This window comes from Phacochoerus africanus, chromosome 12 (genome assembly GCF_016906955.1).
Source record: "Phacochoerus africanus isolate WHEZ1 chromosome 12, ROS_Pafr_v1, whole genome shotgun sequence".
Taxonomy (NCBI): Eukaryota; Metazoa; Chordata; class Mammalia; order Artiodactyla; family Suidae; genus Phacochoerus; species Phacochoerus africanus.
Window position 1 is genome coordinate 16,855,511 of NC_062555.1, and position 14,824 is coordinate 16,870,334.

The 14,824-nt window shown below is 49.0% G+C and overlaps 2 protein-coding genes across 3 annotated transcripts in view; both read right to left on the reverse strand.

Moving 5' to 3' along the window:
- LOC125112441 (uncharacterized) overlaps positions 1-41 on the reverse strand; it is a 66,590-nt gene extending 66,549 nt beyond the window's left edge. Inside the window, exon 1 of the mRNA XM_047754625.1 lies at positions 1-41. Coding sequence (XP_047610581.1) covers positions 1-41 — 41 coding nt within the window.
- HHIPL2 (HHIP like 2) overlaps positions 37-14,824 on the reverse strand; it is a 19,481-nt gene continuing 4,693 nt past the window's right edge. The window contains exons 3-9 of one of the 2 annotated variants that reach the window (XM_047754710.1): positions 14,150-14,293; positions 11,960-12,291; positions 9,910-10,036; positions 7,472-7,617; positions 3,232-3,313; positions 1,868-1,950; positions 37-664 (exon numbers count right to left, since the gene is read on the reverse strand). In XM_047754710.1, coding sequence (XP_047610666.1) covers positions 360-664; positions 1,868-1,950; positions 3,232-3,313; positions 7,472-7,617; positions 9,910-10,036; positions 11,960-12,291; positions 14,150-14,293 — 1,219 coding nt within the window. In that variant the 3' untranslated portion in view covers positions 37-359. Of the gene's footprint in view, positions 665-1,867; positions 1,951-3,231; positions 3,314-5,036; positions 6,100-7,471; positions 7,618-9,909; positions 10,037-11,959; positions 12,292-14,149; positions 14,294-14,824 lie in introns of those variants that run through there. The other variant, XM_047754711.1, reaches the window with a different exon arrangement.

The following is a 14,824-nucleotide window of genomic DNA, read 5'->3' on the forward strand; positions in this document are numbered from 1 at the left end:
CACCAGGCAAACATCCAGGAGATCAAACACTCCGGGTCCATTTGAGCAAGTGTTGATTTATTACCTTAGGTCACGGGCATTTACAAAACCAAACAGGGACACGCAGTGGGCTTCCAAGCGGGTTTACAGACTGGCAAACACAGGCAGCCAGGTGGCCTGGCAACGTGGGCTTTGGTCTCGCTGCAGAAGCGGACACGGGGCATCCGGTCGGGTCAGAGGACAAGGTTCTTGAGGAGAAGACCACTGTGCAGCCCAAGGTCAAGCTCTCACCACTGGTCCTCGCCTGCGCCCCAGCTTCCCAGGTGTCTAAGGTCATCGCAGCAGCAGCTGCTGCTGCTCCCCAGGGGCAAACTGGAAGCTCATCCCCTGACCCACCACCTTGGCGGAAGCATCAGAGGGAGGCTCCTGCCAGCTCGCTGCCGCTGTGCCCCTCTGCCTGGGGGGGTCTTGGGGCTCTGCTTCCTCCTCCCCTGGGGGCCTGGGGACCACACTCGCTTCTTTGCCCCAGGCCGCGGAAACGGCTTCCTGCTGCTTGTGGGGGAAGCCGGCTTCTTGGAGGGGCCCTTCCGAGAGGAGGCCCGGTCTGGCCTGGAAGTTACAGTTGCGTTGGACGATTTTCTAGCAGCTTCTTCAGCTTGTTCCTTTAGCAAGTCCAAGACCGTCTCTGGGAAACAAATATTTATTTAGTAGAAATAGAAGCCCTGGAAAGCGGTTCTAAGGGAAGTGCCACCCAGGAAACCCGTGCTCGCTTGAGGGTTCTTGAATGTAAGTTCTTTTTTTTTTTGTCTTTTGCCATTTCTTGGGCCGCTCCCGAGGCATATGGAGGTTCCCAGGCTAGGGGTCGAATCTGAGCTGCAGCCTCCAGCCTACGCCAGAGCCATAGCAACGTGGGATCCAAGCCACATCTGCAACCTACACCGCAGCTCACAGCAACGCCGGATCGTTAACCCACTGAGCAAAGGCAGGGACCGAACCCGCAACCTCATGGTTCCTAGTCGGATTCGTTAACCACTGCACCACGACAGGAACTCCTTGAATGTAAGTTCTTTTGAAATTAACATTTTTAATTCCTTCACTGGCCTTAATCTAAAAATATTACTTTCTTTTTTTTTTCTTTTTTTTTTTTTTCTTTTTAAGGCATACGGAGGTTCCCAGGCTTGGAGTCAAATAGCAGCTGCAGCTGCCAGCCTACACACACCACAGCCAGAGCAACGCCAGATCTGGGCAGCATCTGTGACCTACAAGCAGCTCATGGCAGCTCCAGATCCTTAACCCACTGATCAAGGCCAGGGATCGAAACCCGCATCCTCATGGGTACTAGTCAGGTTCCTTACCGCTGAGCCCCATTGGGAACTCCCAAAACAATTCCTTTGTGATGGGATTCCTCCAATGCTGCATGGCTCTAGAAGAGTTCCCTTGGAAATAGCATCCTTCCGCTGTGAGTCTTTCCTGACTCCCCACCTAGCCAGGAAGAGGGCCTCCAGCTGGGGGCCCAGTCAGAGGCCTCGACATCCTTCTAGCCAGAGCCTCCATGCTGCATCTATTTCTTCACTTGCCTGTGCTCCATGCGCCCTCTCACTGGACTCAGAACTCCTGTAGGTCAGGCTCACTGCTGTGTCCCCAGGGATGGCCACAAAGGAAGGAAGGAACAAACGAGGGACCACAGGTCACAGCAAAAGCAGGTGCTGGCCCTCTCCGTCTGGTCGCAGAGGAGACATCTAGACAGAGCCATGGGTCCCAATCCTCACCCAGAGGATAAGCCTTGGTGAGAAAAGACCTCCCGCCCCAGGATGGCAGCTGTCTGCAGAGGGCACCGTGCGGGCGCCTGGATGCCAAGCCCTGAGCCCAAAGACAAAGACAGACTCACTGGCTAGTGGCCTGAACGGGATCCGCTTACTCTTGATTTTCACCGGCACCGGCTTGTATGTGCACTTTCCCGGAGGTGCTCGCCTAAAAACAGATAGAAAACGTGAGGACCCAGGACTCTGAAGACGGGACCAGGAACTCAAGGTCAGCAGGAGGCGTACGTTTGCAAGACTTGGGTTCAGCCCTCCTTTATCCATAGGGGTGGGATGGACAAGGAGGAATCTGGGATGAGCTCTGACGGAGAGGAGAACGGACAGGGACACCCAGGGCCACTACCACCCAGGGTGGTGTAGGCGGCAGAGGACTGAGTTCAAATCCTGGGGACCGCGGGCAGGAAAACTTGGCTAGGTTTCAACGTTCACGTCTATAAAATAGCAAAAGTAATAGAGAGCGATGAGGATTAAATAAGAACTGTGTACTTGGCACATCGTACATGATTGATACACAACTTTTTATTTTTTTATTTTTCTAACAGCTGCACCCGCAGCATATGAAAGTGCCCGGGCCAGGGGTAGAACCGGAGCTGTAGGTGACACTATGATCCTCATTTGAAAGAGGGGAAACGGAGGTGCGCAAAGGTTAAGAAACAGACAGATCCAAGGTCCCACGGCTTGTTAGTGGCAAAGCCACAGTTGAGACCCCGCATCCAGGGTCTGTGATTCTAAGGGAAGGGCAGGAGGAAAAGATGGAAGGGGAAACCATGCATAAATAAACCAACCGCTCCTTAAAATGTTGGGCGAGTGCGTTTAGCGCAGATGGGCTGACTAAGTAAACAGAGCAGAACCTGGGCAGTAGCGTTCACCCACTGTCAGATGATCCCAGACTGACGTTTCCAGAAGCATGTTAAAAAAACAAACAAACAAAAAATTGGATTGGGAGTCTGGGGTTAGTAGATGCAAACTTTTGCATTTAGAGTGGATGAGCAATGAGGTCCTGCTGTACGGCACAGGGAACTCTACCCAATCACTTTGGTGAACTGTGATGGAGGGTAACTGAGAAAAAGAATGGGTATATTGGCATAACTGAGTCACCTTGCCTTACCGCAGAAATTCACAGAGCACTGTCAATCGACTATAATAAAAAAATAAAAATTAAAAATAAACAAGACAGGAGCCACAGACCTAGATGAGGCAACCCAGAAAGGCTCAAGAGCCTCATTTCCAACCACAAAGACCCCGTTTCCCAAATACTCTCTACTTCCTGCAGACGCGCCATCCTACACATTTCTTGGTCCATCTGCTTTCATCTGAAGTGAAGACCGGCTTCGGTGATGGTTTCTGGGACTCCTTGGGGGGTGAGGACTGTTGGCTGCCATGGAGCTAAGCACTAGGACACACCCCCTGCGAAGAAGGAACCCAATCTCACCTGGATGGGTCGACGAATTTGTAAACGGATCCGCGCGCTGCATAGGCACTTGGGTAAGAGGTGGCCAGGAAGTAGAGCTCCCCTAGGACAGAACAGGTGTCAAGGACAGGACACGAGGCGGGACCAGGATGGCTGGGCTTGTGGCCCCGAAACGTGTGAGCCCCGGAAGGGGACCCCGGAATCCCAACAGCTGGGCCAGGGAGGTCCCCAAGGTTCTCAGACCGGCTCAGGGGGTCACCCAGCAGAGGCCCGTTTCTGCTCCTATTCCCTGAACCGAAGGCCCCCTCAGCTGATGCAGCATCTCTGCTTTCAGAAACGTCATGTCAGAGGGGTCCCACCCCCCTCCCCACCCTTCACTGTGGATAAGGCTTCTCTGCGAAGCCCCCGAAATAGGCTGAGCACCACTTATCAGACAGTTCGTGTTATACGATATAGATAAATACGGTATATATAAATCATATGTTACATAGTATATACATATAATATAAATATAAATTACACCTCATGCATATAATATAAACATGTTCTATATTACATACATATAAAATATAAATGTGTATTATATACATGTAATATATATATAATATAAATTATATACATATAGTATAAATATAAATTCTATACCTATAATACACATGCCAAATGGAGTAACTCTTCTTAGGGCCTTAAAGAAGAGAGGCCAGGGAGGCCCCGGAGCCCCCAGACTGTCTCAGGGCAGGAGGGGGGAGGGGGTCACCCAGCAGAGGCCCATTTCTCCTCCTGTCCCCTCCCCACCCCCAGTGGACCCTCCTCGAGCTCCCCCCTCTTCAGTCTGGGTTCCATATTTCTTGCGTATTTCCTGTCCACACCCCGCAGAAATCACCTCCGCCCCGGCCTCCCTCGTCTCTCTTACAAGGGGTCCCTGTTTGCTCCTGTTTCCTCGACTTTGAACGCCAGAAAACGCCGTTCCTTTCTCACGGTAGGCACCTCATTCCACCTCGTTTCCCAGTCACCTGTGAGGACCATGGAGTGAGGGGTTTACGAGCCCCACTTCAGTCCAATGAACCTGACTGTGAAGCTGAGAACACCAGCGAGCATCCGTGTTGTCCCGGGCAACCTCTCCACCTGGGGGACCCCCGTGTGACTTCTTCATTGGTGAAAGGGAGATGGTAGTACGTCCCACGATTATTAGGTCTCAAAGCAGAATGTGTTCGGTAATGAGAAGTTCCTCTTCCCTCCCTGTTTATTCCCGAAGAGCCGGTCCTGTAACAGTTCTGTGAGCCTGGTACGTCTATGCCATCACACTGGATTTAATTCCTTCGCTATTGTGTGCTTTACACACACGCTCTCCATTTTTTTTTCTTCTTTTTATTTTTTATTTTTTTATCTTTTTGCCCTTTCTAGGGCCGCTCCCACAGCATATGGAGGTTCCCAGGCTAGGGGTCTAATCAGAGCTATAGCTACTGGCCTACACCAGAGCCACAGCAACACGGGATTCGACCTACACCACAGCTCACGGCAACACTGGATCCTTAACCCACTGAGCAAGGCCTGGAATCCAACCCGCAACCTCATGGTTCCTAGTCGGATTCGTTAACCACTGAGCCATGACAGGAACTCCTTTTTTTTCTTCTTTTCGGCGAAAAGCTTCCAAGGCATGTTGGAGGCTCCCAGGCTAGGGGTCGAATTAGAGCTGCAGCCGCCAGCCTACACCACAGCCACAGCAACGGTGGATTCAAGCCACATCTGCAACCTACACCACAGCTCATAGCAACACCAGATCCTGAACCCACTGAGTGAGGCCAGGGATTGAACCCTTGTCCTCATGGATACTAGGCAGGTTCCCTACCACTGAACCACGACGGGAACTCCTCCTGCAGGCATTATGATCTCAACCAGCGCTCTTGACTATGCACTTTGGTGAGTGACATACAGAAATCCAACCCAGCAAAATTCAGCCACGGGCAGCCCTACACCCACCACTCACTCATTTATTTACTCGTGTGTCTGTGCCAGCTGTCGGCTAGAAGAACTCCGGAAATAAATTGTAGCAACAGTAGAGGCAGAGTTCTGGTGCCACTAAAAAGAGTTCTGGTGCCGCTAAAGCTGGTGCCTGAAAGTCAAATAATGAAATAATAGCCCTGAATATATCAGTAATGGAAAAGACTGTAACGCAGAAAATCTGAATCACTCTGGGCAAAAACACAAAAGCAAGCAACTCTGGAAGGAAAGAACTTGCCTTGGGAACCGCCTCCCAGGCTTGAGGGCTGCCCTCGGGCAGCATCTGGCTCGGGAACACCTTGGCAAATCCACTGTGTCCATTTCTGCCAAGGACACTTCGCTGTGTTTGCCAGATGTACTGAGCGCTATTCAAAAACTGCCTGTTTTCTCCTGCGAGAAGCCTACCAGCTCAACAGATGAAACCACCAAAAGCTGGGGTTTCTGTGGCCTCCTGAAAAGGGACAGGCCACAGCATACAGCAGCTCAGGGGTCCCTGGGCCAGTGGCCTCCAGGGGACTCCAGCCTCCTTGGGGCACCAGCCTGTGGCTTTGACAGCACTCACGTTCCACTGGGCATCAGCCTGCCAGCCTGTAGTTTTCCTCCTTTTTTGTATGTTTGCACTTAAAATTTGGAACTCACAAGGACTTTTCTCCATGAAGAACATTTGAATTTTCCAAAATACCCTCTCCTGCGGGGCAGGGAGAAGTGGGACCGTGCGGCTGTCGGTGGCCGGCGCATCTCCCACGGCTGCACATCCCGCCGCCTGGGCCTTGGTCCCGAGTCCCACATCCACCTGCTACAGAGCTTGCTTATGAACGCATCGAGATGTCATGGGCATGCGTGGACGAGCTGAGGGGCTACACGGAGAAGCTCATCGACTCTGGGAAGCTGGAAGACACCAACAAATGAGCCATGCACACAGCTGACTTGTGGCCCACGGAGAGAGACTCAATCCCAAAGCTGTTTCAAGTACTGGCCCCTGGGTTCCACGTCCAGACTGGGGGCTACAGGAGAATGCTGCAGATCCCAAATCGGAATGAGCAGGATCGGGCCAGGATGGCAGTGATTGCATATAAAGGGAACTGCCTGCCACCTTTGCCCTGCCTCGCAGGGACAGCAATCCTACGCTCCTAAACCAGCTACTTCAGGGGCTGCAGCAGGACCAGGAAGCAAACAGCCACACAGCTCAATCACCAGCAATTTAATTGGAGCCAAGAGTGTATGGCCCTCATGGGTGCCCAGGATGCCAGGCCTTGGGAGCTCTTCTAAGAAGAAGTAGAGCTAGCGTTGTAAAATAGACCATCTTATTGGAGCCCAGAACCTTCTGGGAGCCAGATAATCCTCTTTGCAAAATAGATAAAGTTCCCTGTATGAATATATGTAAACTGATTTTTTTTTCTCCCCTTGGGATTTCTGGAGAACAAGAACCTCCTCCGTCTCTGAGACAGTAAATTCAAAAACAAAGAAAACCAAACTACCTTCTCCTTCAATCAAATACGCATCTCAAACTATCTATCCATGAGCCAGCTGGGAGCAAAGGGTCCAGCTGCTGCTGGCTTTCGTTATGACCCGCTGAGCAAAGCTCCTGTGCAGTCACCGTGGCTCAGGGTGGAAAGAGACCCAACACCGGAGGAACCATCAAAGCTCTGGCTTACACTCGCAGAGAGTCCTAGGTCTGGAAGGGACCCTGAGCCATCATTTTAGTCTCTTCCTTGCTTCCAAATGTGGCTAGATGCCGTGCAAATACCATAAAGGTCAGAAGCCCTGTCGCCACTTAGGTCAAACAAAATAAAATTTTGACTTTCAAAATGGAATGTAATTGGGAGAACACTAACCAGTACATTATAAAAGGTGACTAAGTGCTGGTGAAAATGGGAGAAGTGATAGCTGTTGTTTACATAACGATAAAAGGAGTTCCCCTTGTGGCTCAGCAGGTTACGAACCCAACAAGTATCCAGGAGGATGCAGGTTCTATCCCAGGCCTTGCTCAGTGGGTTAAGGATCCAGAGTTGCCATGAGCTTCAGTGTTGGTCACAGATGTGGCTTGGATCTGGCATTGCTGTGGCTGTGGCGTAGGCCAGCAGCTGCCGCTCTGATTCAACCCCTAGCTTGGGAACCTCCATATGCCATGGGTGCAGCCCTAAAAAAAAAAAAAAAAAAACGACAATAATAATAATTATAGTAAATGTCTATTCCAAAAGGCCTGTGGTTATCTAAGTTCCAGAAGGAAGAAATAAAATAACCTTGTACATTTTGTTACCTGCTTCGTCTTCAGCAAAGGAGATGATAAACTTGCTGTATGTGCTGATCAGCCCTGGGAAGGCACAGGACTCAGTGTTGCTCAGGCAAATGTCCCGTTTCTTCCATTTCTTGGTTCTTCTATCTTCCTGCAAAGCCATAAGCCGACTAGATGAAAAATAAAACCTTATATTTTAGGAATCCATATTTCCACCCTGAAAGATATTCTTTCTTCCTATAATTAGGCAATCCTTGAGTGCTGGGACCAAGCCACCCCAGGAGATCAATAACTAACTTCTTGCAAAGCAGAACGTAGTGGAGATTTCTAAAGGATTAAAGAGAGGATGTGTCAGCACAGACTTCTATATCCAGCAAAACTATCTTTCAAAAATGAAGGGGAAATAAAGACCATGAAAGCGGAGAGACTTCATGATCACTAGGATCCGTTTTTCCCAAAATGTTAAAGGAAGCAATTCAAGCAGAATAAAAGTGATAATATCAGAAGGCGACGTGCGTCTATTCCCAGGAATGAGGAGTGTTAGGCATGGCAGCCGTATTTTTTTTTTTTTTTTTACTGCCACTGTAAAGCATCACCACAGCGTGGTGGCTTAAAACAACACACCCATATTCTCTCTTACAGTTATGGAGGCCAAAATTCTGCAGTGGGTTTTCTCTGGGCCAAAATCAAAGTCTTGGCAGGGCTGTGCTCCTACCAGAGACTCTAGGGGACAAGCCTGTTTCCTTGTCCTTTCCACTGTCTGGATGCTGTCCTCATTTCTTGGCTCATGGTCCCATACCGCACTGCCTTTTCTCTCACGGCATCTGCTGTCACGCTGCCACCTCCTCCATCCTCAAAGTTCCCTCTCCCTCCTCCTTCCAGAGATGCTTGTGATTACACATAGGACCCATGTAGACAAAACAGCATGATCTCCCGATCATATGGAGTATGTTTTGTGACCACAATCAAACTAAATTAGAAGTCAATGCAGAAAGATTTTTGGAAATTAAATAACAGACTTCAAAAAAAAAAAATCATGGAACAAAGAAATCAAAGGGGGAATTAGAAAAAAAAAAATTAGGTGTTCCCATCATGGCACAGCGGAAGTGAATCTGACTAGGAACCATGAGGTTGTGGGTTCAATCCCCTGGCCTCGCTCAATGGGTTAAGGATCCGGCATTGCCGTGAGCTGTGGTGTAGGTTGCAGATGCAGCTCGGATCCCACGCTGCTGTGGCTCTGGCGTAGGCCAGCGGCTACACCTCCGATTAGACCCCTAGACTGGGAATCTCCATGTGCTGCGGGTGCGGCCCTAAAAAAGGACAAAAGACAAAAGAAAGAAAAAAGAAAAAAAAAATTAACCAAATGAAGATCAAGACAAATATATCAAAATATGCGGGATGCTGTGAAAGGAGAACTTGAGAGGAAACTTAAAGCACTAAACACGTATATTAGACAAAGACGACAGGTCTCAGATCACTGACCTCAGCTTCCATCAGAAGAAACGAGAAATAGAAGAGAAAATCAAACTCAAACCAAGAGGAAGGAAGAAAAATATAAATCAGTAAAATAGAAAAAGGACAACAATAGGGAAAAAAAGAACTCAAAAGCTGGTTTTGAAAAGATCAAAAAATTTTATAAACCACTAGCCAGACTGACCAGGAAAAAAAATCAAAAGAGAGAGAGAAATTACAAATATTGGGAATAAGTGACATTACTATAATTTCCAGTTTATTAAAAGGATAATAAAGGAATATTATAAATTTGACAACGGACATGAACTGGACAAATTCCCTCAAAGGCACAGTCTACCAAGGCTCTTCAGGAAGAAAGAAAGAAGCAGAATACCTAAACTGTTAAAGAAACTGAATTTGGAGTTAAACGTCTCCATTAGGGAAACTTCAGAGGACTTCTGGTTTCTGGCCCAGCATCCTCATGATAATCCTCATGATAAACAAAAGGATAAACAAAAGGATGAACAAACTGAAAAAATCCACACCTCTTCTTAGATCTATAAGAGAAGGGAGGTCACAGGGCAAACCCCGCCTCTCAAGCTGGAGAGACCAACAGGCGGATACCGAGAATCACGACTTACAGAAAACCACACGCAGGAGTCTCCAAAGGAGTCGGTTCTGGGGTGGGAAACCTAACCTGTCTTTGACAAATTGCTAGAAGCTCAAAATGTGGCAAAGTACAAGAGTTAAAAACTCCAGGGCTGCCCAGCCGCCTCTGTGACATCTACCTCCAGGAACGGGACCAGTTTTGCAGAGTAAGTAGGAGCGAAAAAGCCCCTTGTGCCTCCAGCAGGTGGAGGGGAACAGGAGGTACAGTGAAACGTGCCAGGGCTTTTCTGTTTGTCATAACAAATGTCAGCCCTCAGGAGACACTACTTAACCGGAGACTAATCTGCCTGCTAATAAAATGTTTTTTTAAAAAAAGAGGGTGGACGTCGGTCCTTCCTTACCCGCTCATGAAGTCTCCGAAGATGTAGAGCCCATTGAGATTTGGGGATTCACAGCCTCGGTACACGTGCCCTCCGGTAACTGACTTCCCCACCGCGTGGCCATAGGCATAGATGGGCAGAATGTCATCTGTCCGGCAACAGGGAACAGAGGGAACATCGTGGCTAAACACCGGAGCTCAGAGGAGGACAGAGGGGCTTTAAATGTCGTCGCCTGAGTGGGGAACACTTCATCTCTTTGCAAGGACAGGCAGCCCCGTGAATCACGTGTTATTTTTCTCATCAGAGCAGCCATGCCATTTGTGAGCTTCCCAATGGACCGGCCTCTGCAAGCAGAGGGAAGACCTAAAATTCCCCCATCGGTGAGGCAGTGACCTGGAAATCCACACACCTAAACTTTTCCCCTAGGTTGATATGGCAGATACTCAGGTTTAAGGATTTGGAATATCACAAGGGTCTGGAAGATGGCTTTGTAACATGGAGCTTAACAGAGCAAGGTTCAGCAAGGCCGGCCCAGGGCAGGCACTCCCCGCCCCATGTCCTTCACCTGCCTTTTTGTCTGTAGAAAAACCTTAGCCAAAGAATAAATTTAATTGGAGAAAGGAAAAAATGCAGGAGGAAAATATTATTTTGTCAAATGGGACAAAATAATAATAGTTTAGTCATTAAACCAAGTCAAGGATATTTAGTTCCTCCTCAAAGGCTACAGATAATATTCGGAGCCACATCCTCTCTGCTGTTTTATAGATAATGAAACCCCCACCCGGACAGAAGAAGTTAACTACATGATAACCAGACTGTAGCCATGACATAAGCCGCTCCATCCTGCACAATTCCAAGAAGTGGCTTCAAGAAAATGGGAATAGCCAGGTCCCATCACTTCCTATCTACGGGACAGAGTGAGAATAGATTATAGGTTGTACTCTGGGGATTTTGTTTTCTGTACGTATTTGTTATTTAAAAAACAAAAACAAACAAACCCCTCATTTTTTAAAAAAAAAAGAAAAGAAAAGAAAATGGGAAAAAAAACTGACCCTGGAGCTGAAGATTCACTAGACTTAAAATAATCAAGGTGACACTGCTCGGACCACTGCACAACAGCAATGGCTGGTTTTTAAGGGCTGCACTTACAGCATATGGAAGTTCCCAGGCTAGGGGTTGAACCAGAGCTGCAGCTGCTGGCCTACACCACAGCCACAGCAATGCCAGATCCAAGCTGCCTCTGGGGCCCACGCTATAGCTCATGGCAACACCAGATCCTTAACCCACTGAGCAAGGCTAGGGGTCAAACCTGAATCCTCGCACTAGTTGAGTTGGATACTAGTTGGGTTCCTAACCCACTGAGCCACAATGGGAACTCCTGCACAACCAGTTTCAAGAGATGGTCAGAGCTGACTTGGCTACCCTGCACGTAGCCCCCTCCCTCCACCTAAACACCGCCAGGATTGGTAGGGGGGGGACGGGTTCTTTGGACCATGAGTCCACCCTCTCCCCAAGATTGCCTGTTTCCTCAGTAAAGCTATCTTTCCTTTTTCCCAACCTTTGTCTCTCAGTATTGGATTCCTGAGACACAAAAAGCTGAACCCAAGTTTGGTAACAAGAAGACAAAAAAGACTAGGCAATGGTGATAAAGTCAGAAAGCCAGAACCTTAAGCCAAATGGAGTTTCTAAAGCACGCCTTGATCATTGATGTTTAGGGATTCATGGAATATCATCTCTGTGGGTCGTCCCAAATCAGAAATAAATGAAACCTCACAGCTGCCTATTGTCTTCTGCCAGTGGTTCAAAACTGTATGCCTGAAAATCACATAACTCATTCGAAATATAGGTTCCTAGTTCCATCCCACCCCCCCCCCCCAGTCCACGCAGGATTTAATTCATCAGTTCACGAGCTGCAGGTGCCAGCGGCTGGAGGACGGCCCTGAGAAGCACCCCCCTGCAGAACACAAAGGCCCTGGGAAACCCCACAGGGCAAAACACGCCCAGGTTTTAGTTCCCCATCTGCACGTGCAACTGGCTCAACTCGTTCCAGAAATCAGAGCTTCTCACTTACCCAAGGAGGAGTTGTGACAAAGCGTCTTGTCATAACATTCGAACCCTTCCTTTGCCCTCCAGCCGTAGTTTCCGCCTTTAACAATGATGTCAATTTCTTCAAACCTGTTCTGTCCCACGTCCCCACAGAACATCCGTCCTCGGCCCTTGCGTGTGACGGGGTCCCCTCGGTCCACGGCACAGCGCCACATGTTTCTGATCCCGTAGGCGTAGATGGCAGGATGGGCCCCTGGCTCAGAGACAAACGGATTGTCCCGGGGGACTCGGTAGCGCTGGCCCCCTGAGCCTGCTCCGTTCACATCAATCCTTAACACTTTTCCCAGCAGGGAGCTTCTGAAAGGAAGAAGGCCATGAAACAGGAACGGCGTACGCATGCAGACGTGGGACTGCTGGATCATTGGCTGGTTCTATTTTTCAGTTTTGGAGACAGAAGTGCTTTCCATAGAAGCTGCACTATATACTTTGCATCCCCCTTGAAAGTATACAGAGGTTCAACTTTCTCCACATCCTGCCAACACCTGTCCTTCACCTGTGTTTTGTAACACCCATCCTAACGAGGGTGAGGAGCTGTCTCACTGTGGTCTGGATTTGCATTTCCCTGATGCCTAGACACTGGGCATTGTGTCATGCACCTGTTCGCCATCTGTAGGCAAGGGAAGTTCTAGAGAGGTCTGCCGTGCCACCTTTTCCCTACAATTTATCAGACTCTATGGCACACTTAAAACTTTTAAGGGGGTGGATCTCATGGTAAGTATTCTAGATAAAATAAAGTGACCTAGGACTGGAGGAAATGGCTCAGGAGAGCCTACTTATGGTTAATCTCAAGTGACAACCAAGAAAAACATGGGGAGACATGATGCACTCTATCTATCCATCCATCCATCCATCTCTCTACCCATCTACCTGTCTGTCTGTCCGCCCACCCATCTATCTATCCACCTGCCTACCTACCTACGTACCTGGTCTATATATCTATCTAGTGTTATGACCTCCCAGTTTTTAGCTCAAAGAGAACTACTAGGCAAGATTTGATGCCGTTGGGGTCCATGTGACACTGAGCAAGTTGCAGCTTCAATTGTTTAAATGTTTATCACGGGATGGTTTCTCTCAGGTTTGGTCTAATACTATGAATTTTTTAAAGGAGCTGGTTCTGTTCTTCATACAGTCATGTGGTCCGTAGAAGCAACGGCGGCTTTTGAGCAGCTCTGCCCGGGACTGTGGTCTGTGAGCTGGGCTTCCTCACTGGTAAAGCAGGGGAGAGACAAACACTACCTTGCTGCGTGGTTGTGACGGAAGCGTCAAATGAGTCATTGTGTACACAGCGTATAACGCGATTCCTGACATTAAGTCAGCATTTGACAAATGTGAGTTCTCTATTATTATCAACCCCTGTATCTTAATTACGGGGGGGAAACGGGAGCCATGTGCTTGCTGGGTGCAAAGGGTAGAGGGATCATGGGACTTTCTCGAGCGAGCACAGCCTCAAGGGCTCCTGCGCCGGACTGTCTGAGTCTGAATTTTGGTTGCTCTACTCACTCCGTGTGTGACCTTGGACAAAGGACTTCGCTCCTTTCTGCCTCTACTTTCTCAACTGTGAAATGGCTCTCCTGATACCTACACCCCGTAGGATCCATTTGCTCCAGGTGTCTTTAGGGCGGGATCCCCAGCGCCAGGCACTCCTCGAGGTGCGTGGGATACAGCAACGACGAGAACAGACGCAAATTCCTGCCCCTGTGGTTGCCAGAAGGACGTTCTCAAACACACTTAAGGCATCCAGAACAGCACCGGACACAAAATAAGCGTCCAGCATAAGGTGTCATTGGCTCTTATTAACTAACTTCTCACATGTTTCCGGGCCCAGCACAGTGCCTGGAACACGGTGATCAATAGTATTGGGGCTGGATTGAACCAAATGGTCAGATCCTGGTGTCGGAACAGTGCCCTGCTAGTTAATACTTTAACGACTCTGAAGTCACGTCTTTCTGCCTCTGAGAGTTACCTTGAGCCTCCCTACTAGACACCAGGCCCGAAATGCACAGGACAGAAAACCAAATATCCCTCCCGTTGTGTCAACAGGGGGCTACATCTTGCAATAAGCGATGTGGGTTTGGCCCTCTGCAGATTTTCATCTCAGCAAAAAAACCAAGGGGCTCACCCTAAAGGGACAGGGGCCCAGCTTCACCCAGCTTACTTGTTCTGAGCATTTCCAAACTTGCCGAAGGGGTCCCCAGCCTGCCCTCCATCCCCGGTGAATATGTACATATAGCCATCCAGGCCAAAAAGCAGCTGTCCCCCGTTATGATTGGAGGCTGGTTCTTCTATCTCCAAGATGACCCTGGAAGGAAAAAGAAGCCAAGCTTTGATGCAAACTGAAACAGCAGTCTCTTGAGATATCCAGAAATGACTGGGTCAAGCCAGCCAAGACCTGCTTCAGTTTCCAGGGATCACAAAGCAGGGAGCCTGGGGCTCTGGGACCCCCCCCCCTCCCCACCCCCGCTTCCAAGGATCCTTCTTGATTCCTCTTTCTTTCAGATCCTGACTTCGTGAGCTGTACACCCAGCAGGGTAACAAGCACCCTTTTATGGGGGTTTTGGCCTTACTCTCTGCTCTGCTAGGGCTCTCAGCCTCTTCCTCTGGGCAACCTAGGGGTTAGTCTATCACTTTTTCATGCTCTTCTTCATCCCCAAACCTGTCCATACTAGAATAGAGAGAGACAAGGCAGAAAGAAGAAGGAAAAAGGGGAGTTCCCTTCGTGGCTCAGCGGTTAATGAACCCGAGTAGGATCCATGAGGATACAGGTTTGATTCCTGGCCTGTTCAGTGGGTTAAGGATCCAGTGTTGCCATGTGCTGTGATGTAGGTCTCAG